Raw genomic sequence first — 23310 nt, forward strand, 5'->3', positions numbered from 1 at the left:
GATGCTTCTGCTCCAGCTCCTCTTAACTCTCTTTGCTATAACCCAGCTATAAAGACCCACAGAATCCTTCAGGCATACAGAATAACCAGGCAACTCATGTACACAGACAAGGGAAGTTTATGGCCTTTGGTCCATTAGCACTTTTGCCAAATGTTGCAAGGTCTAAGGGCCCTTTAGTTTTTTTTTTTTTTTTTTTTTTTTTTTTTTGAGACAGGGTTTCTCTGTCGTTTTGGAGCCTGTCCTGGAACTAGCTCTTGTAGACCAGGCTGGTCTCGAACTCACAGAGATCCACCTGCCTCTGCCTCCCGAGTGCTGGGATTAAAGGCGTGCGCCACCACTGCCCGGCTCTAAGGGCCCTTTAGATATGAAGTTTACACAATTGACTCTAAGTGGTTGAAACAAAGAGGAGACCCAAGCCTCTAAATGGTCAGATCCTGGGCTTCATGCCTATCAGATGTGCAGTTGGAGGTTTGTCTTCCTCCACACTGTGGATAGATGGTTAATTGTTTTTCCTGCTATCCCTGAGAGTAAGACACAAACAGTAAATCTCCTGAGCTAAACTCATCAGTAAACTGAGGTGAAGGCGATCGTGAGGAGTTCGGAATCTTGTAATGCAAGGTTAGTTTTAGGTCCTCGTTTTTTTCTTATCTATAAGTGAGGTAAAACCAGGGCATGCTTGTTTTCGCTATCTATCTGAGCAGCTATGAATCAGCAGCTTTAGGCATGTACTAATTCTATGTTCTTGGATATCTGGGAATGTCTTAAATGGAATACCTTTGCCTGAACCCTAAACATTGACCAAATTCCTGCCAATAAAGATAATTGCATGAAGGCAGATGGGGTGTGACCTGAGGGTTGAAAACTGAAATAACCCTTTTCTCCCCAAGTTGCTTTTGGTCCTGGTGGTTATTGCAGCATTGGAAGGCAGCCTAGGGCCAGGAGGTGTTGGTAGCTTTTAGTGCATGTGTTTAGTCCCCCCTCCGCCCCCAACCTTGGTGAACATAGTGCTTGATCACACTGGCTACCTGAGTATGTTTGAACAAATAAAATAATAATATGTAAGCCCCGGGTTCTAGTTTATAAGACTTAGAAGTCTTTAGGAAATGTGAAATATTGTAGCCCGAGATTTCAGTTAAAATCCTTAGGATTTGTTTTTCTTAGGGATGGTAGGAAAAGATTGATTACACAGGGACACCTGGGATTTTAGCTATGGATACTAGGAAAATCAGACATTCAGAATACTAGCCAGCTTAGTGGGTAGATAGGACAATGTCTCCTGGTGGCACAGGGTGACTTTGCTCCGAGGCCCAGCACAATAGGCTTGCAGGATGTGACTCAAATGATTGTCCAGGAGAGCATGCCGAAGGCAGGTAGAGGGCTGTGGGCCTGAGGGACACGGAGGAAGGATGTGGCTTGGTTGAAGTTCAGAGTGGCAGGAGGTGGGCTCCGTGGAGCACAAGTGTCTGGTCCTAGAGTTGGCTAGCTCAGCATCTAAAGTCTGCATAAGCCAATGACAAACTCTTACCGGGTTTCTTTTTTCTTTTTCTTGTTTTGAGACCAGTCTCATTCTCTTTCCCTGGCTAGCCTGGAGCTCACCATGTAGACCAAGCTAGCCTTGGACTCATAGAGATCCTCTTGCCTCTGGCTCCCAAGTGCTGGGGGTCAAAGGTTTGTGCCAGTGACTTCTCACTGGCCTTTAAAGCTGGGATGGCTTGAATCCACTGTGAGTTACAAGTCTGGTGACTGGTTAACTGGTTCTTCTGCTTTTAGCCCACAGCCCCTTGTATCCAAGAGTTCCTTACCCTGCTGGCCGTCTGCCACACCGTAGTCCCTGAGAAGGATGGGGATGAAATCATCTACCAGGCTTCCTCCCCAGGTGAGGCTGTTGCCGGAAGTGCCTTGTTGGTTTTTGGGGGGTGTTTTCTATTATTTTTGGAAGATACTTTGATGCACTTTGCCCCACAAGACCTGCTGTTTCCCTTTGGCCCGACGGCACCTCCAGTTCATGATTAGAGGTGTTAAAACCAAGGAGAGCGGGTACCGGGATGTCCTGACTCTCAGGGTGGTCTGGTGGCAAGGAAGAGCCTGGGCTGTCTTGCACATCCTGGTATACAATCTTGGGTTAGACAATGATCTCAAAAGAGAACCAGGCTGGCTCCATGACTGCCTCATCTACCACACACCATGGAGCATCAGAGCCATTGCCCTTGGCCCGTTTCCTGGTGGTCTGACCCACACAGTACTGCAATTGAACATGGCCTTGCTGAGAGATCGGCAGAGGGAATTTCCTTTGAATTGATCCAGCAGAGCCCAGCAGGAGTGTAAAATCCTGCGGTCCTGGAGACTTTATTGTTGGTATGCAATCTGTCCAAAAGACATCTCAAGCCCCACTGTGTGTCAGTGTGTCTGTCTCAAGTCCTTGCTTGTGTGCGGATAACGCCAGGCCCCACCGATCATGATGGGTTTTGATTTGACATTTAGCAGAATTCTGTCACGACAAGGGATGAACCTGTGTGTGGTTGGCTTATTGTTGACAGATGAAGCTGCTTTGGTCAAAGGAGCTAAGAAGCTTGGCTTCGTGTTTACAGGCAGGACGCCTTACTCCGTCATCATCGAAGCGGTAAGGGGCCCAGTACTTTGGAAGGTGTGCATATGAAATAGTGTGTTGATCATACATGAGACGGCGGACTTTGTATTTGTCTTTCAGTGAAAGATTACTTTGTGGGAATGCCATGGTTACATGGGAGGCAGCAGTATAACCCTGGGGCTTGGGGCTGCTACTTGGAATCTTTTTCTCACTCCCAGGAAATTATTTGTAGTAAGGGAATTTTCCAGCCTTCCCTTACTTCTGCCTCCATTTCTAAGGCTGGCCCTGCGTCTCTGTAGCCCCCTCAGTCTCACGGTTGACCAGTAGGGCTTCAGACCGCTGGGCATCCATCTCTGGCTATGAGAGAAAGATGTTAAAGCTTAGGATTTCTCTTACCTGGATGAGTGTTTTCTCCTCCTGCATCTATTACAGTTCTTAGCTTCCTGAAGAAAACAATTCCGCTGAAAAGCACAGCCATTTTAAGCAGGTTGTTTAACAAAGACAGCAGAGTGAGCATCCTCAAAAGAGACTGGAGTAGATGTCCCAATGAGCCATAGCTCAGCAGCAGGGGCTACATTGTGAATCTTACCAAAGTTTTAAGGCCACGTTTTTTAGAGGTAATATCCCCGGTTAATTAGGGCTCATCAACAGCCATTAAAATGCCATTCAGTCACTAGTTCTGGGGATCACTGAAGCGCAGAGTCTCCCTGCGTCACCTCGTATTTACATGAAGTATCTTCGCTGATAATCTCAGCAGCACATGTGCTCTACGTGGGCTGATCATGGCATCAAGGCGCAGAGAGGGGGTGGCTCCTGGCAGTGAGCAGGAAAGGGGCGCTGGGTGCCTGTCTAAACAACATCCTGATATCTTGGGTGGGTTGAGGGGTAAGCTGGTGGGTATAGAGAGGTAAGAGGATCTACAAGGCTAGGTGAACTCGGCTGCTGGTTATATTTTAGGATGTAGCCAGAGGAGAGTGTTGTAGTGGGCAGGTAAGGCAGTCAGGAGCACTGATCCCATTCACAGAAAGTCTGTCAGAATTTAGTGTGTATGGATGCCCAGGTCCCTATTGCTTCCACTGTGATGTGTCAAAAATAGCAAATTAAAGTGTTTGGAAATGGCTCACACATATATTGATGCTCCCACTGCAACGAACACAGGGGAAAAGAGTGTTTGATTAATTGTCCTAAAAAACAGGTTCAGACCCAGAGTCCCTTACGTGGAAATTCAGAATCTTTAAATCCTTATATGTCAAGGTTTTCCATTAAGTTTGAGGACAGTACTTTGGAAGAGCTGTCCTGAACCTGCTGGTTGCTTTTTCTGATGCTAACTCAGTGCGATGGTGTCGTGGTGAGTGTGGAAGTGCTCAGACCTGCTGGAAACCACCTTAAGTCACGTGTGGATTCCTACATCATTCATAAGCAGAGCTGCCCCCAAGGTTTCAGATGGTGCTGCACGGCTTGTATCTTTCATTTTCAAAGCTTTGTAGTGATCGCACAGAGTTTAGGAGCCTGTCTCAGAAAGACAATGAGAACTTCTGCCAGAAGAGGGCGCCCTGACCCTGCCAGACTGTGAGAACGCAGTCCAGGCTGTGAATGCTGGTGTAGAGGGCTAGTGGAGGGTAGGGGCAGCGTGTGTGTGTGTGTGTGTGTGTGTGTGTGTGTGTGTGTGTGTGCGTGTGTGTGTGTGTGTTTGTGTGTGTGCGCGCGCGCCCTGCCTCCCCCCCCCCCCCCTCCACACACACACCCTTCTGCACTCTATGTGCTAGAATCCAGTTCGCGAGCTTCGGGCAATGGGCTGGAGGTTGAGGAAACACACACAGAGATAGACAGACACACGGACGTCCAATCACTGGTACAAAGGCCCTTCTTTAATAGCACCATGGAGGCTTAAATACACAGCAGGCAATGGCCAACAGGTGAAAATCCCATCCTCTGATCCTCTAGGCAAAGCACAGCTTTTAGTAACTTCAATTAGAATTCTCTAGCAGGGAAGAGCAGCTGAAGGCCAGGACTCCAATTGGTCCCAACATATGTGTGTGTGTGTGTACATTTATGTGTATTTTTGTGTGCGCGCGTGAGTGCATGTGTGTGTGCGTGTGCGCATGCGTGCATATGTGCGTGCATTTTTGTGTGTGTGCGTGCATGCGTGTGTGTGTGGTTTTATTTAGGAGGGGGGATTGATATAATATTTTTCCACTTCAGGTAAGAGCCCCCCCTTTTGTTTTGTTTTGTAGATGGGGCAAGAACAGACGTTTGGAATCCTCAATGTTCTGGAATTTTCTAGGTATGTTTCTCTTTCATACATTAGACATGAAACATTTCATATATGTTTAATTGCTTCACTTAAAGATTTTTCTGATTGTGTAGCATGATTTGTATTTAGGCATTAATCATGATAAAAACCACCCCCCTCACAAAACCCCATCTTAGAATTTAAGGGTTTCATTGAGGAGAGCGAAGTCCACCACTTCCCTCCGTTTTCTCTGAGAGATCCTTTCACCGTTTTGAGCTAGGTGCTCTTGCATTAACAGCTGCAGACACAGAGCGTGGCTGGGAGAATGTAGCCAGGGCATTCGTTGTTCTCATTGTCTTGGCCCAGGTTCTGTGAGATCACCCTCCATTGCCATCTGAGCAAGAAGCTAATGTATGACCACAGAGGAGAGAGAGTCCATTTACCCTCACAGGAGGCTAGGCCCTCACAAGGCCCTTCCCTTAGGGCTCCCCTGAAGCCTTCACACCCAGCACAGTTTCTTTAAGATCTAGGAATATCTGTCAGATTCTATGGCTCCCCTGGAGCATCCATGATTTATTCTGAGGAGCTGTGTCTGATGTCTCTCTCTTGTACATTGGATGCTCAGGAGTAGAGCAGAGGGACGGCATTGTGGTTACGCCACATGAGCAGAGCTGCCTTCCAATACTAGAGTGACTTTTTTTTTTTTTTTGTCTTGAGACCACCTTTTCCTGATATCAAAAAATTGATGGAGGTGGGCATGATTGCTCAGGCAATGTAATTCCAGCCTGTGAAAAACTGAGGCAAAGCCTCAAGTTTGAGACCAACGTAAGCTACATAATGAGTTCCAGGCTAGTCTGAAAAAAAAAATGAAAATACTTAGTTTCCTAGAACCTTTGTTAAATGGTTCCCCATGGCTTGGAAAGTGCAACGTTTTCCTGTCCTCTCTAAGGAAATGTTTTCCTGCCTAACTTGGAGCTCGGAGCCATGAGCTTGGCTCTGTGGGGAGAAGCCCTCGGGGTCAGATGAGCCACAGAGAAGAGGATGGCAGCAGTTCTTGTAGGGGTGGTGATGGTGTGCCTGCTTGGAGCTTCCCGCCATGCTAGATGCCTCCTGGGACTTTCTGTATGCTCCTCCTCCTCCCCTTCTCCCCCTCTTCCTCCTCCTCTTCTTCCTCTTCTTCCTCCTCTCCCTCCTCCTCTTCCTCCTCCTCCCCCTTCTCCCTCTTCCTCCTCCTCTTCCCCCTCCCCTTCTTCTTCCTCCTCCCCCTCTTCTTCCTCCTCCTTCTCCTCCCCCTTCACCCTCTTCCTCTTCTCCCCCCTCTTCCTCTCCCTCTTCCTCCTCTTCCTCCTCCTCCTCTTCCTCCTCCTCCTCTTCCTCCTCCTCCTCTTCCTCCTCCTCCTCTTCCTCCTCCTCCTCTCCCTCCTCCTCCTCTCCCTCCTCCTCTTCCTTCTCCCTCTCCCTCCTCCTCCTCTTCCTTCTCTCCCTCCTCCTCCTCTCCCTCCTCCTCTTCCTCTTCCCCCTCTTCCTCTTCCTCCCCCTCCTCCTTCTCCTCCTCTTCTTCCTCCTCCTCTTCCCCCTCTTTCTTGCCTCCTTCTCTCCCTCCCCCTGGCTTGTAATGCATGTGTCTTACACGTATGTGTGTGCTCTCCTGTGTCTGTGCTTATGGAAGTCAAAAGTAGAAATCCTGTGTCTTCTTTCTCATGCTCTACCTGGTGTTTGAAGCAGACAGCCATCACAGTGCCTCACTGAACCTAGAGCTCACTGTTTAGACCAGCTGGTCAGCGAAAAGCCAGGATCTGCCTGTCCAGTCTCCTGGCCCTGAGTTCTAGAGACACACTACCATGGCTTGCTTCCGTGTGGATGCTGGTGACCCATGCTTGGGTCCTCATCCTCATACTGTGAGCCCTTCGCCCACTGAGCCATCTTTCCAGCCCCTAGAATGTCTCCTGCTGGCAACTGCTGCCCTGTGCTACATTAACTGCAGCCAGCTGTTGACAGCCAGCCCGGAAGGAAGAGGAAAGGGAACGAGATAATAGCAGGTGGCTGTGGATGGAAACACAGGGGTCTAGTGTCTAAAGTGAAGGAGCAGACGTGTCAATCATGGTTACAGGTTCTGATACATTGTAATGGACGCATCATTTCCCTAAGGCCACTTCCTTCTGTAAGATTGCTTTGGGGCAGTCGCAGGTCATCTGCTTTGTACATTAAGAAAATGAAGCAGCCTAGGAGCTGAGAGAGAGTGAAGACCCATCCCAGAGAGTGCCGTGACTCAGAGTGTGCGGATCACCACAAGGAAAGGCCCCGGGAGTCGAGGTTGTGTTCTAGTAGGGGAAGTGTCGGCAAAGCACAGCCCAGAAAGTGTAGGGAAAGAGAATGGCTGTGCATGAGAGGGCCAGTGGGAAGTGAGTCAACACTACAGAGGTAAGGAAAGACGATTTAGGGGGCCTCCAGCTGCAGAAGTCCCTGAAGCTCAGCAAGTGAGCTTAACCCTGAGGATAAATGTGTAAGGAAGAATCTTTGCCACAGTGAGAGGAGAGAAAGTAGCTGGTGCTGGGCCAGCCAAGTCTACGAATTTGTAACTTGCTTATCCAACAAGGGGCTTCTGAAGTGTGTTGACTCTCCTACCTAGCTGTTTCGGGGGGAGGGCGACTCTGGAGCTGTGAAATAGAGTGGTCCCCGAAGGGCTCGACAGTGCTTCCGCGTGCCCAGCTCATGCGCAAATGTTCCGTTTCTGGCTCTTTGGCGAACAGCGGTGCCATGAGTCCTTATGGCACGGCAAGGCATGTGAGCTTCTGTCCGTTTGGGATAAATGAGTAAACTATACAGTTGAAGTTTTACTTTGAGGACAAAGCTGCGGAGAGATGGAACTCGCTGTTTCTAGACTAGGCACCTTTTGTTCTGTGCTCAGTTATTGGAGCTGGGTCCTATAAAGCAGACACGTGATGGCTTTTTTCTCCCCACCCCCACTCCTTTACTATTCCAGTGACAGGAAAAGGATGTCTGTCATTGTTCGAACTCCATCGGGACAACTTCGACTCTACTGCAAGGGAGCTGTAAGTACCAGGGCCATAATGGGCTTGGCCATCTCCTTGGAGGCTGCTTTGCCGAAGTATTGCTTCCCAAACTGCTGTGCCCATATCCTCCACAGTCTGCCCAAAGCTGCAACACAGTTCCAATAGGACACCAAGAGCGTGGGTTCGAGGCGCCATTAGATAAGAGTGGGCAGTGAAAAGCCTGCTTTTATCCCGTAGTGAGCTTTGGACACACGGTGCGCCACCCAGAATCCTCGGTTGGCGACTGTAAAGGTGACGGCATTGTGTTGGCCTGTGGTAAACTTTCCATCCTCCGATATTGTTGGTTCCCCAGCAGCTGTCTTCCCATCTGCTGGATCATTTTCTTCCTGGTGGCAGAGAGAGTGGCGCTGTGGGGACAAGAGTGTGTTCGCGTGTGGATCTATTTTTACAGTTCCTTTTGTACTTCTTTCCTACGTCTGGCTTTTTCTCCAATATCCCTAACAAATAATAACCCAATGCCAAAGACGTTATTGCTAAGGAAAGCTATTACTGCTTATGAATTATATTTGTAAAATTGTACCCTGTTATATGGTGGCTCTGTGGGGTGAAAGGACAAATTATCAAACTTAATTTGAGACAATGCCGTGATATACCTGGGTCAGTGATGAGCAGCCAAGGTTACTCATCTTCAGTCATGGTTAGGAACGCAATGTGTGTAACAGCTCTGGCTGTCCTAGAACTTGCTTTGTAGCCCAGGCTGGCTTCCAACTCACAGAGATCCGCCTGCCTCTGCCTCCCAAGTGCTGGGATTAAAGGCGCGTGCCACCACCGCCTTGGTAAAGGAATTCTACCTTTATGGTAGTGGCAGCTTTAGTTAAGGCCACTGAGGTCACAGCATCACATGACCTTGTTTTGGGGCTAGCTTTGTGTGCTGCTTGTAGCTGCAGCAGCTGGAAGAGAACCGTGATGAAAGCAGGCAGTGTTGATGTGAAATTGCTGCTCGTGCCCGTCAGACTCTTGTGGGGTCAGTTTTGTCCAAACCTTCCCCTCCCCTCTGAAAAGATAGTTTAGTTTAAAAAAAGTATTAGTGTCTTAAGATGCTAATTTATATAGTGGGTTATCAGGAACATACAGGCACCCATTCCTGCCTGTCAGTCATGAGGTGCAGGCTGTGCCAAACTAGGTTTTTCTCATCAAACATTAGTCAAAAGCTCCAGGCCCGTGGTCACTTTGATTATGGGAACTTCCATTATTGGCAAGTAAGGTTGTATTAGAATAAATTGGGTATTGCTTTATTATTTTCACTTTTGCATAAAGATGTTACGGGGTGAACACCCTAATAAAGACATCCCGAATTAGCGGGGCATGGTGGCTCACACCTTTCATCCCAGCCCTTGAGAGGCAGAGGTAAGCAGACCTCTGCGGGCTCCAGTGAGAACCTGCCTCAAAAAAGCAAAAGACAAACGGAAAACAGCCTCCCACATCTGCACTGATGGGATGCCTCAGCAGGTGGGGGGTGCGTGCTGCCAAGCCCAACCACGGGAGTTGATCCTTAGCCCGGAGAGAAGTGACTCCTGCAGGCTGTCCTCTGACCTCCCTACGTCCCTACCTCCCATTCCGCCATTCTCTCCTTGTGGTCCATCACATCACATCCAGACACACAAGCACAGACACACAGAGGCACACACACACACACACACACACACACACACACTACAAAAGCGTAATAAATTTTAAAAAGCTCCAATCCAAAACTTTGTAAGCACTGACATGGTATAGAAAATTCCACATCCGACTTCATGGTATGAGTTCCACTCTAAATGTAGCCGGGGGAAGGGTATAACATTATCTTCAGGCTGTGTGAATAGGGTGGACACGAAACATAAATGTTTAGACGCGCTCCCATCCCTGAGATATCACATCATATGTGTACACATGTACTCCAAAATCTGCAAATACCCCAAATCTGAAACACTTCGGTTCGCGGTTGGAGTTTTGCACGCGTGAGCAAATGTGGGCGCTGAGGTAGCCTTGATCGTGTCTCTGCTCGCAGAATCTCCCCGTTGTTTCTTTTTGACTTTTTACATGCACACAACTTTTGATATTGTTGGGCGCATTTTGCAAAGCTCACGTTTGGCCCAACTGAGAGCTCCACTCTTTGCCCCGTCACGTATTTTCAGGTACATTAGGTAAACACTTACGAAGAAAGCCATGTTGTGCGTGTCCACTGGCAGATGTTCTCTGGGTCCTGCCCGTCTCAGTGAGTGTTTCCCTCTTTCGCAGGATAATGTAATCTTTGAAAGACTTTCAAAAGACTCAAAGTACATGGAGGAGACATTGTGCCATCTGGAATATTTTGCCACAGAAGGTAAGTAAAAAATTTTGATGCTGAAGCTGAGCTTTCTTGTTCCTGTGGCTGCTACATGGGCAGGCAGGCGTGCCTTTGGACAGATGTGTGCTTCTCATGTAGTATCAACTTGCTTTGCAGGATTGAGTTTTCAGCTGCCTTCTTTGTCCCCTCCCATCTCCTGTGACAGTGAGGAAGCAAGTGGCAGAGTCCAAAATGAATGACCTGTGTTTGACTCTGCTCTTCCCAGGTGGCAGGGAAACAGGAGGCAGCTAACCCACAGCATACAGAATCACAACTGTCCCTTTGCTCGGATACTCTAGGAGTCCTTTCCCTGACATGGTGCTATCACTGGCTTGTCCAGGGCATAAGCAGATAATAACTCTCATTGCTCACTGTAAGCAGGAAAGGAACTCTCTGGAAACCTTGGGATAATGGTGATGTCAGGTTTTCCTGCTGGAGAATGTGTAACCAATGAGTGTTCCTCTCTGAGTGTAGCATGCTTCCATGTCTAGACACATGCACACACGTGAGGACATGACTGCTTGAGGACCCAGCTTCTCCGCATCATAGCACGATAGGCTTCTTATGGATGCCTTAAAATGTGCTTCCTGACTCCTCTGCTTCCAGCTGCCGGTGACACACACACATGTGAGCTGCACAGTGGGAAATTCACTCACGGGATCTCATACACTCCTAAATTTAGAGGAAGGACAGCTTATGTTAGTTTATATGAAAACACAGGGGGGATATGAATTACTTTTCTTAATGCTACAACAAGATACTTGGCAAAAGCCACTTAAGAAAGAAGGGGTTTATTTTGGCTCAGAGTTTGAGGGTGCAGTTCACCATGGAGGTGAAGGGATGGTGACTGGAGTTGAGGCAGCCTTTCGCATTGCATCGTAGGAAGCAGAGGGAGATGAAGCTGGTGCTTACCGCTGTCTCTGTGCTGTATTCAGCGAGGGACACAGGGACACAGGGTATAGCCCGTGGAATGGGTTCACTCAGAGTTAGAATAGACATTCCTCCCTGCACCTAGAAAGTCTCCACAGACACGCTCAGAGCTGTGTTTCCTAGACGACTCTACATCCTAGCATGTTAGCAATCAATATTAACCATCACGATAGTCAATTTTCAAATTCCCTTGGTAGACGTGTGAACGTTACATTAGAGGGGCCTGAGAAGCAGGTGACTTTTGGGCCACCCTGACATAAAGAGTGTCATATGATGTGTCCTTCTCGCCACCACTTCCCTGCGGCTCTCTTGCAGGCCTGCGGACTCTGTGTGTGGCCTACGCGGATCTTTCTGAGAATGAGTATGAGGAGTGGCTGAAAGTCTATCAAGAGGCCAGCATCATACTGAAGGACAGAGCGCAGAGGCTAGAAGAGTGTTATGAGATCATCGAGAAGGTAATTCCACGAGTCAAAGCGTCTGCCCAGTGAAGGATGGCACACTTCTGAGCAGTCTTTCGATAAGACTCCGTTTGTTATCTTGGAATGTTGTTGCTTTTTCTAACTGTCCCCATGGATCTTAGGTTTTCGTCATCCCTTTGTTTTGGGATGTTCTCAGGTTAGGTTGTCTGAAACGTCTAGTCACCCTTAATCAGGTATTGATGAAACCTTAAATATCTGGTCAAAACTAGTACTGATGGGCTGAAACGTTGGCTCCGTCTATAAAGGGCTTGTCCTGCAAGCACAAGGACCTGAGTTGGATCCTCAGAACCTTTATTTAAAAAACCAAACAAAAGAGCAGAGAATGATGGCACCACTGGGGACCCCAGTACTGGGGAGGTGGAGACAAAAGAGTCTCTGGGACTTGATGATCAGCCGGATTAACTTATGTGACAAGTTCCAAGCCATTGAGAGACCCAGCCTCAAAACAAAGGGTAGTGGGAGAATGATACACAATGAACAAGGCTTAAGGCTGTCCTCTGGTCTCTGTGAGTACACACAGCATTCTCTCTCTCTCTCTCTCTCTCTCTCTCTCTCTCTCACACACACACACACACACACACGTCAGTATATAAACATGTGAACAAGCACACATCCAAAGCATGTGCATACACATATACACATACAAGCACACACACACACACACACACACACACACACACACACACACACAAACTCATTGCATCAGTATATAAACACACGAACAAAAACACACACGCAAACCAGCTTTGATGGCTCTGGCTTTGCCTGAGTTTGGCCCTAAGATTGGCTCCCCTGCTGAGCCCCATGCATGGGGAGCACTGTGCATGCTGGGTAGACCCTGTATCCGTGGAGAATTTCCACACTCACTCAAATGATGCCCATGCTTTGTCTTTACTGTCCCTTGGCTGCCTGCTTTGCTTTCTGTCCTGGTGTTTTCTTTTCTGTGTGTTCCAGTATGTTAGGTAATTTTATATTTCTTATTTCAATACCCGGAAATCTGGAAGTTAGATTTCAACCTTTTTGGGTCATGTCAGCAACCTCTGGACTATCCATCTTCTGGTTTCTGTACCTTTGAGGCCATCGCCTGCTGTCCTTTCTCATTCATTTTCTAGCTTTATAATTTCCATATCCAGTTTCTGCTTGAGTTTGATATTCAGCTGCTTATATCAAGTTATTTGATGGAATTGGGGTAGGAAATAGAACCAAATCTAAGTATCTACCACTCTGCTTTATTGATGGAAATCAGTTACGTTTATCAGTTTACTTAAAGGAGACAAGATCCTGAGTGCAGCAGCATTACTGGTGGAAAAGGATGCCTAGGATGTTCCACCACAATTCGCTTGTGGATTACATATTGTCAGATGGCGACGTGACATATACAAAGAACTGTGTGCTTCTGTCACTTTTACCTTTTATGGGTGGGTTTCTGTCCCTGGTTGGCTAGAGGACCAGTTCCTCTGATTGTCTAGGACTTGTTTCTTTGATTATTAGGATACTCTTAGGTTAGGTTACAGTTTCTTTGCATTTCAAGTGATGTTCCTCTTCATTTCCTATGTGTAGCATCCATTTAGGACCACATTTTATTACCCAAATACAGAGAAAAGTACAATGAACAACACTGGAAATATTGAATATTATGTTTATGGTCAGAAAAGTGACGAAATTGGTGTTATGCCCATGTAGTGGGCAATCACACAGCAGTTGGGTTTTTCTTTGCTTGGATAACTAAACTGAGGTACTGTATTACAGACTAAGGGGGATGAATAAGTACGAAGGCCCTCTCCACAGTCTCTCAGGTACCTGCCAGTTTGTCAGGCATAGTGTAGGCACCTAGGGAGTCTGACACATTGACACTTGCCCTCTGCATGAGTTGACTTTCCTCTGCTTCAAAGAGGATGATGGGGCGGCAGTTTGGAGTTTCCTTGACCTTGAGTTTATTCCACTAACCATTGCATAGTTCTGGGGATGGAAGTTGGGGCTGCTTGCTGTACCCTTGTACTATACTTCTAGCACCCTACTATTGAATTCTTCAATCACAGGCTTTTAATTCCTATCCTGCCAGATAACTGTCACAATGGGACTCAATTCTTTGATAGGTAAATTTATCTTGATAATGACCTCATTCATGTGTTTAGTATAAGGCCAGCCCCCACAGACTCTGTTTCTAGATGATGCCCAGTGTCTCAATTTGCTTTCTGGCACTGTGATAAATGCTATGACCAAAAGCAACTTGGAGAGAAAAGGGTTTATCTCAATTTACAGCTAGAATCTATCATGAAGTGCTGTATCCAAGCCAGCTTGGGTTCCCAAATCCTGTCTAGGACAGTGAGGGGGCGAAAAACTGGCAAACACACAGACACATGGACACAGAAAAGCTGGGATTGGGCGTCTGAACTCTTGGTTGGAGAAATGCAATGTGCTTATTATAAAGAGTTGAACAAGGGGATGGGGTTGTTGCATATAGCTGGTCAGGGAGGCAGGGTTATCACATACAGATAAAGAGACAGGCTTATTGCATACAATTGAACAAGGAGACAGGTTCAGCTAATCTCTATGGGAACATTTCTGTAGGGGAGCAGTCTTCATGCTGTAAACATCCAGGGGAGGAGAAAGCTGTGATAGACATTTCTGCACACACTGTCAACGCTTGCACTGGGCCCAGAGGGAAGTGTTGTCATCCATCTAAGCCTCACCCAGGGAAGGCTTTGTCATGCCCGTGGCCTGAAGCAATGGTCCATGATGTGACCGTGCCCATGTCAAAGAGTACACATTCAGGATTTCTCTTCTTCCCCACAATGGAGGGAAGTCAGGGTGGGAACTCAAGGGAGGAACTGAAGCAGAGGCCATGGAGGGGTGCTGCTTCCGTGCTTGCTCCTTCTGGCTTGCTCAGCCTGCTCTTATAAACTTAGGGCCATCTGCCCAGGACTGGCACTGCCTACAGCGAGCTCCTACTTCAGTCATCAGTCAATGCAAAAAGTGCACCAGAGACCCGCTTACCCGTCAATCTGATGGAGGCATTTTCTTAACTGAGACTTTACTTCCCAGGTGATTCTAGCCTGTGTCGAGTTGGTCAAAACTAAACAGGACACCCAAGTACCACTGAATGATTGACGGGAGTGTTTTGAATAGCTCAACACAATCAATGGTTTGTGACTGCTTCACCGTTGAATGTCATTCATAAGCAACGATCCTATCAGGGATGTCAGCGTCTCTGCTCCTAAAGATGAACTGTCCTCTAACAGATACTATTTTCTGATCTAGAATTTACTGTTACTTGGAGCCACAGCCATCGAAGACCGTCTTCAAGCCGGGGTTCCCGAAACCATAGCTACTCTGTTGAAGGCAGAAATTAAAATATGGGTCTTAACAGGAGACAAGCAAGAAACTGCAATCAATATCGGTAATCAGTTCTATAAAATTCCGGGTGCTCTTTTCTGCTGTAAAAATGTGTGTCCTTCTACTGTGTTGGCAGTTTACAAATCTCTCTTTTGTTTCAAAGATCCACCAAGACTCCAATGAAATGCTCATATGAGTCTGTTCTGCTTGTTACAAATATATACACACACTCACGTGCGCACACACATGTGAACATGTACACACTCATGCAAACAAGTCACTATGGCCTCTTGAAATGAATTAACCACTCTTAGGTAGAAAAGAGAATTTAAGAATTGGTCATGTAGATTATTTTCGATGGCTTTCTTTCCTGAGTTTTCTTTGACAGATGATCTCACTAGGTTTACAGGTTCCTTGCTACTTTCCATCGTTATGGCCAGTGTGAGTGACTTTACTCCAAGCGGGCCTCTCTGGGGGCTTTTCACCTTTGTCTTCCCCACCCTTTCCACTTGAAGGAAAAGGACTTCAAGTCACTGACATTGATAATGACACACATTCTGTAGAACTGCTGTGTGATCCAGCTACACCATTTCTGAGTATATTTCTAGAGGAGACAAGCATGTCCACATTTACGGATGTGCTATTGGTGGTAGCCCAGATGTGGACCAGCCTCTAGGTGTCCCCCAGCAGACGAATGGGTAAAACGCAGGTGTTGTATGCTCAGTAACCGTAGCCTGTTAAGAAGGAAGTGATGTCATTTTCAGGAAAATGGATGGAACTGGAGAGTCTTAACATATTAAGCCAAATAAGCCAGCCTCAGAAAGACAAATGCCACATGTTTCTCTAACGGGTGCCATCTCATAGGTTTAAGTCTAGATGAACACACACATATGATAGGCAGGTTAAAAGGGGAATGCAAGGGTGAGGAGGGAGTCTGAAGGGGAAAGCAGGGATGATAAAGAGAGAGTTCAGTACTGCACATGAACGGTATGAGAACCTAGATGTAAATCTAAGTATGTATACACGCAGTGCCATGAGAGCCGAAGGGGACTCCATTTGGGGAGTGGAAGGAGGACCCCTGGGGGGGGGAAGGTGATGAGGGGCGAAATGAGCAAAGAACAATAAGGTATGTGCATGAAAATATTAAAAACCACTATTGGTTGCTTATTTAATGAGTTGTTAAGAAAATTAGATAAAAACCAAATCACTTTTAGGCGTAGGAAGGAGTTGAAGCTGCTACTACTTAAAATAAATCTAGCTCCGCTCATTTCAGTTAACGTTAAACCACCTGGCTCTTTGGCATTCTGGCTTCATGAGACCTGGCATTTTTGTAGTAAAGCAAATACATAGGTTTGTAAACCTCGTGGGCTGGAAACGTAACCGGGGGTAGAAAATGCTTGCTTAGTGTGCACAAATCCTCAGCACGCCAAAAAGGAAAAAAATCCAAGCACTATGTCTCTTATTTATTCATGTACATACTCTGTCCTGGCTCATCTTAGAAGAAAGTATGCTAGAAACTCTGACGTCAGCAGCCTGGCCCTCCTCAGGCTAGGTCCCTCAGGCTTCTGTGCCTTATGCCAATGGCTGCCCTTTCTTCATGCTCTTCTCTTTGGAATCAGCTGTCCCCAGACAACCTCAGCTACAGACAACACCTTCCCACAGGGGTGAATTTTATTTAAAAACTAGGCAGATCATTTTCAAAATTTTTAATCATGTTTAGAAATCTGAGATAATTACTAAATATATGCACTTTAGGCTCTCAAACATTTGACACTAGACTCACGAGAGAATAGGAAGTGCTTGTTGGGTCTCTGAGACACCCACAGTGGACACTGTACATCCGTGCCGCTGTCACTCAAGTGTATGATATTGGACAGTAGTGTGGTGACATTTCTCTACCGACCCATTGCCATTACTAGAAAGTAAACCTTCAAGCGTATAGCCCTTTCATGTGCCAGTAACAGTCTCAAATGAAGGGAACGTATTTGCTTTTTCAGTACTGTTTTTTTCCTTGCATATATTTATTCTGGTCCTTCATGCATTCTTTCCCTCTGTAAGTTTGGTCTTAAGCAGGGTTTTCCTTGCTGAAACCTATGAGCCCCATCCCAGAGGGCAGAACAAGTTGACTGCTGCCCTGGGGTGGATGCCTTCTGCCTCTGATGCTGATAAGAAAAATGTGCTTAACCTACTAAGGTCATGCATAACCTTCCTCATCTCCCCATATCCTGAGTGAAATGCATCTTAGCATGGAAAATGGCAGACATCAAGCAAGTAAGTGATGACCCTGAAGGAAAGGGTCGATCGTGCTCCTAACGTGAGGAGGAGCCTGTATTCTACCGCAGAGCATTTGGACGGCCATGCACACATGTGCTGAACTCCGCCAACAGACAGGCACTGGACTAGTGGACAGGAGGCAGAGTTCAGCATGGATGTGTCCTGTCTGCTCTACGGTATTCTTTCATCCCTAAGAGAACCCAAGCTGTTTATGTTACATTAATGGAATGTCGTTATTTCTCTGGTTAAAACTACCAGGTATTTTTAAAACAAAAAGAGATGGAATCATTTAAAACTCCAAAACCAGATGGACAAATAAACATGTTAGGATCCTTTTAAAAAGATTAAAGACAGGGAGGTAACTAACACAAACAGTTTTGTACACAAATACAGACCCATTTTAACTGCAGTGGTGGGTAGCGCTGAGTGGTTCTGGGAGTCACAAATGCTTTCTTCCCTCTTGTACGTTTTTAGATTAGCTCCAGAAGGAAGGGCTATATCTGATTTTCTCATTCAAAAGGGAGACATTTTGAGTAACTGTTTCCCTGCTTGTTGGCCTACCTCTTGATCCCTAGGGACTTCCCGCAACTCTAGGCAGCCCGACTGCTACAGATTTACTGGCGCTCTTGCAGAAGGATTTACTGGAAGTATTTTATTTGACCAGCAGCTGCTGAAGCAAGCTGTAATTTTTAAACCCTGGGTTTCTGCTTCATTTTCGTAGTTTGCAATTTAAGCAAAATGCTGTTTGACAACTGAGGGTCCACAAAGACATGGTGGAGAACCCCCTAAGTACTTCCGCTCCAGCATGGCGGGAGGGGGCAATGAGTACGTGAGTGACACTTGAGTGGATTTAAAGAGAAAGCGGAAGGCTCCTGAGGAGAAGCAGATTAAGCTGTTTTGTTTCATTTGGAAAACGAAGTTGGGTTTCGCTCAGAAAATTATCCGAGACCACCTGCCCTCAACAGACCTGTGGCGTTTAACTGTGTGAGCACCAACCCATGTTTGTTGCTCTTGATGTTTAATGGTTTTGGATGACATGAGATCAATTCTTGGAGAAGAGCCAGGTAAAGAATTCAACCCACACTTGTAAATTGAGATCTAGCTCTTTAATCTCAGAATTCGTAAGATGGCCAGCCAAGAGGGGCTGAGAGCGACACCTCTGGGGTGACTTCTCACCACAGTTAAAATTAACATCACGCAGGAAACGTTTTTATCTTCTCACAACCTAAAGCTTTTAGCTCTGCCAACGAGTGTTCGCCTTTGGAGGGAAAGTGGAGAGAGTAAGCTCACACTCCCAAACATGTCTAAATCTAGATTTCTATGAAGACATGTTTGAAAGATTGGAAAGAATTTATCTATCCTTCCTGATCGTACATTCTGGGATCGCAGCAACAGCAGGCAGCCACCACTGTGCTTCAACATGGTGCCAGTCCACAAAAGTGGGCTGTGTTGGAGGTCCTCAGTTGTTTCCAGAGAATCTGGCCAATGAACGCCTGCGTGTGGATGGATGAAAACCATTGGTAGGCATCACGACACAAGATGCTCTCATAGGCTACTCCAATAGGAACCAGAAGGTCCAGGCAAATCAAAACTATCTGTGAATCTAAAGAACCTGATTAGTCTAAGTATAACAAACATGGATGATTATTGACTTATAATTCTTTTTCTTTTTGACTTATAATTCTTAATGCCTATATAACTTAAAGACTAAGGCTTCATATTAAAATGTTAAACAATCTTTAAACAAATATGCAGCAAATGAGGACAATGACCTCAAAATGTAAACAGTGTATAAGTATCTTGATCAGAGGTAGAAATGTATGGTGCAGTATGATAAATATATCCTAAAATTGCATCAATACACAAAATATCTTAAGCAGAGGTAAAAACATACATAATACAATATGACAAAATAACTTTGCATAGATATACAAATATTGTCAACAGAAATAGTATCATATTCAATATAACAAATATAATTTGAATTTGTATCAGTATATAAGAATCTATACCAATGTAAATTTTCTATAAATAATAACTCACGAGTATTCTCACTGTTACTCACTATTATTGTTAGTGTGAACTTATTCACACTAATCTACCTATCTACCTATTATCCCATCCAATTCCTTTTTTTAAAAAAAAAAAAAGGGATTCCAGAGCCTACTTAATTTCCACTCCCAATCCTATACCACTTATAACCAACTTCTAATAGATGTCCTAAACCCTGAGGACAAAACTTATTGGGAGAGAGGACATATTCTTCTAGAATTACTTCCAGCTGTCATGGGGCAATGTTATTTTTATAGGATCCTGTAAAACTAAAATTATGGTTAAGTTTCAAGATTAGTGTCTGGTACAATTGCAGATAGTCTATGAGTAGTCGATAGGGTGTTTCTGAAGTTCTTATTTGAAGCTCTGGCCAGAACATTGCAGTCCTATGAACACTACTTTCTAAACATTCAGTACAGAAGCACTAATATTAGCTTAGCAGAGAAATGGTGAGATCATTCTACTTCTTCCAAATATAAATAATAAGCAGAGAGGAGCACACCTTTAAAACCAGAGCTCTGGAAACAGAGGCAGGTGGATCTCTGTAATTTTCAGACTGGACTGGTCTACATAATAAGTTCCAGGTCAGCCAGAGCTACATGAGACCCTATCTAAAAAGCAATTATAAATATTAAATTACTGACAACTCAGGGAAAAAACAACTAAGAATATCCTAGAAACAGACTACTTTATCTGGCTAACATGAATTGAGTAAATTAATTTTAATCTCTGTTTTACTTAGCTAATATCTTTGTTGCAAAAGGAAATATTTCTACACTAGCCCAGAATGATGTATAATAAAGGTTTATTTATCATGGGGTAAACTCACAGAATTGGTAGCCATCTGCAGTCCTCTGCAGTGTGCTGGGAACCAGAACTGAAGCCAGCAGCCAAAGGGCCCATACACTCCTTTGTTCTGCATATATAGTACATGAGACCATGCCCAAAGTGGGCCAGTATCTTAAAAGCTATTGGCTGAAGGAGTTCCAACAGCAGGATCTGAGCAGAAGTCAAGAGCCTGAGACCTGGCACACCTTAGAAAACCTTAAACCTAAATTTTAAAAATCTAGGATTGTGAATTATAGGTTGGTTTTTCTTTGCTTTGTGTCTAAAAGCCATTTATGAGGAGTACATGTTATATTTGTCTTTCTGGGTCTGGGTTATCTCACTCAGTATGATGTTTTCTAGATCCATCCATTTGCCCACAAATTTCAAGATGTCATTTTTTTTTCACTGTGTAGTATTCCATTGTGTAAATGTACCACATTTTCCTTATCCATTACTCGGTTGAGGGGCATTTGGCTTGTTTCCAGGTTCTGTCTATGACAAATAATGCTGTTATGAACATAGTTGAGCACATGTCCTTGTAGTATGATTGAGCATTCTTTGGTTATATACCCAAAAAGGTATTGCTGGATCTTGAGGTAGTTTGCTTTCTAATTTTCTGAGAAATGACCATACTGATATCAAAAGTGGCTGTACCAATTTGCACTCCCACCAGCTATGGAGGAGTATTCCCTTTGCCCCACATCCTCTCCAACATAAGTTATCAATCCCAGAGAACCTAGACAACAGTGAGGACCCTATGAGAAACAGACATGGATCTAATCTACATGGGAAATAGAAAAAGACAAGATCTCCTGAGTAAATTGGGAGCATGGGGATCATGGGAGAAGGTAGAAGGGGAGGGGAGAGGAAGGGAGGGGAGCAGAGAAAAAATATATTACTCAATAAAAACAATTCAAAATAAATAAAAAATCTGAAATGCTTCCACATCCAAAACTGATCAGTTTCAGATTTTGAAGCATTTTGTATTTTAGAGTCTTCAGTCAAAAATGCTCAACCAATAATATTTATGCAAACATTTCAAAATTAAGGCTTGCTTTGAATACACATACTTAAAAATAAGAAAATCTGAAACATGTCTAGTCTCAGGCCTGTGGAATAAGGAATGCTCACTCTATACTAGCTTTGTCTTTAAGAGCAATGTTACTTGAGAAGCTCCAAGTTACTTATTTGTATAATTAATAAATTTTTTGATATGGTTTCAAAAGTAATGTTTTTGTTGGAAGCCATTATGTTTGTTATCTGAGGCACTTTTAAACAAATATTTGTCTTAAACAAATGGCAATTCTGAGAGAAGGTTCTGGTGTCCATTCCAAAATGAACAAGTGAAAATATTTATTGTTTACAAAAAAGCCAAAAATCAACCTACAACAGATTTTCTTGGTCTTACTTTTTGTCTGCTTTGAGTTCTGTTTTGTGTCTGTGATGGGGAGTAGTTTTTTTCTAAGAATCATGACCTCACTAGCCCCAGGTTGTTAGTTAGGTTTCTTGTACCAGGCATGATCTCGGTCCTATCAGGTAGACCCTAAGTCCAATCAGACAGCCATTGGTTACTGCTGAGATATGAGCGCCATTCTTATACCATTAAAGATAGTTTGCCGTTCTGGTCATTGTTAACGGTTCATTGGCCTCACAGCTAGATAGGAATGTTGGTTGTGTCGCCCACATGGAAACTTGCATGGTATTTTCTGATCCTATGAAACTAGACTGCAGGAAGGAGGCTTTCAGGTTAGATCCAGCATGAACCTTCTGAGCCTTGTGTTGGAAGTGTATGCTCTTCAGCGACAGGAACTTAGTTGCCTTCAGCCACTGAGAGGCAACCGAGGGCAATGGCAATAGCCTGGATTGTTTGGGGAGTCACATGGCCCAGCCTGTCCAAAAGTTTTCTCATGCATGGTACTGGAGTTTTTGTTAGACAGTCTATGGCTCTTGGGGACTATTATTAGTCCAATATGCATAATTTCATTTTAATATGTAGACATATGTTGTATATATTGCATATAATTTAACTTTAAGTAAATAAAAAGTAATACAATTCTTTGAGGCTTTGTCAACCATCCTTAGTGAGAGATAGTTTGATTTGAGAACAAGATTGACATTGTTGATTTTAATTGAAAATACTCTTGTTTTAAACATCTTTATTTATTTACTTAAAGTTAGGCTCCCTTCTTTAGATGGTGATTGTGTTGATCTTTTGGCAGGAGCACAACTCCCTTGGTATGCTAGCTAATATTCCTTGAGACTTCTGAGAATTGCCAGCTCTAGTAAGAAAAAGGTTATCTTGCTTGTGCAGTGGCCATGCTAACTAGGAGCATAGATTCCATTCATCTCCGTAATCTGTTTGCTGTTATTTTAGGTAAACCAAAGTTTGTCTTAATGTTATTCCAGAATATCCAAAATAAAGAAAAAATTCACAGAAAATTGGCAAGTACTTATTTTAGCCATTAGTTATAAAGACCTTCCCAGCTTTGTCTTTTCAAGCTGTTTGCAAGGTCCAAAGTGAGCCTAGGCTCATGCCCCTAGTCCTCTAGCCAATAGTGACAAGATTGACATAAGGGGGAAGTTGTGAGATGGATCTCTGAGTATGCGTGTAACCTTAGCTTCAAGTGGGGCAGAGACAGGAGGATGGCTGGGGTTTATTGTGACGAGGTTGACAAAATTGAGGGAGGTTGTGGGATGGATCTCTGAGTATGCGTGTAACCTCAGTTTCAAGTGGGGTGGAGACAGGAGGATGGCTGGGGTTTATTAGCTTCCAGTCCAACTGAAAAAACATAGGCTCCCTATTCAGGGAGGACCCTGTCTCAAGGAAATGGGAAGAAGGTGGTTGGGGAGGACCCCAGAAACCCTTTTCTGACTTTCACTCAAGTGCATATGTTGGGTACTGCACACCCGTTTGTGCAAACCCTCACACATACACAAATAAAAATTTAATAAATCTTCAGAAGAGAAGAGAAGTCTCAGTCACTGAGTTAGGAATTCCCGGGAAGGATGAAGTTTACATGTTGTCCCTTCTCCATTTCAGGGTATTCCTGTCGGCTGGTGTCACAGAACATGGCCCTTATCCTATTGAAGGAGGACTCTTTAGACGTAAGTTCTTTGTCAAACATTATGTCTGATACAGCTGCAGGAAGGTATTTACTATGATTATTAATCAGTTCAATTTCTGTGAAAGACAATTGTAAAACTAC

General features: G+C 44.8%; 1 protein-coding gene across 3 annotated transcripts in view; it reads left to right on the forward strand.

Moving 5' to 3' along the window:
- The window catches only part of Atp8a2 (ATPase phospholipid transporting 8A2), a 537082-nt gene that overhangs the window by 156844 nt on the left and 356928 nt on the right, over positions 1-23310 (forward strand). For all 3 annotated transcript variants that reach the window (XM_041633810.1, XM_041633811.1, XM_041633812.1), the window contains exons 17-24: positions 1771-1876; positions 2538-2620; positions 4822-4871; positions 7804-7873; positions 10118-10202; positions 11451-11590; positions 14876-15014; positions 23145-23209. In XM_041633810.1, coding sequence (XP_041489744.1) covers positions 1771-1876; positions 2538-2620; positions 4822-4871; positions 7804-7873; positions 10118-10202; positions 11451-11590; positions 14876-15014; positions 23145-23209 — 738 coding nt within the window. The remainder of the gene's footprint in view (positions 1-1770; positions 1877-2537; positions 2621-4821; positions 4872-7803; positions 7874-10117; positions 10203-11450; positions 11591-14875; positions 15015-23144; positions 23210-23310) is intronic.

Source organism: Microtus oregoni, unplaced genomic scaffold, assembly GCF_018167655.1.
Source record: "Microtus oregoni isolate MIOR12 unplaced genomic scaffold, Mior012 000045F_ref0000178, whole genome shotgun sequence".
Classification (NCBI taxonomy): domain Eukaryota; kingdom Metazoa; phylum Chordata; class Mammalia; order Rodentia; family Cricetidae; genus Microtus; species Microtus oregoni.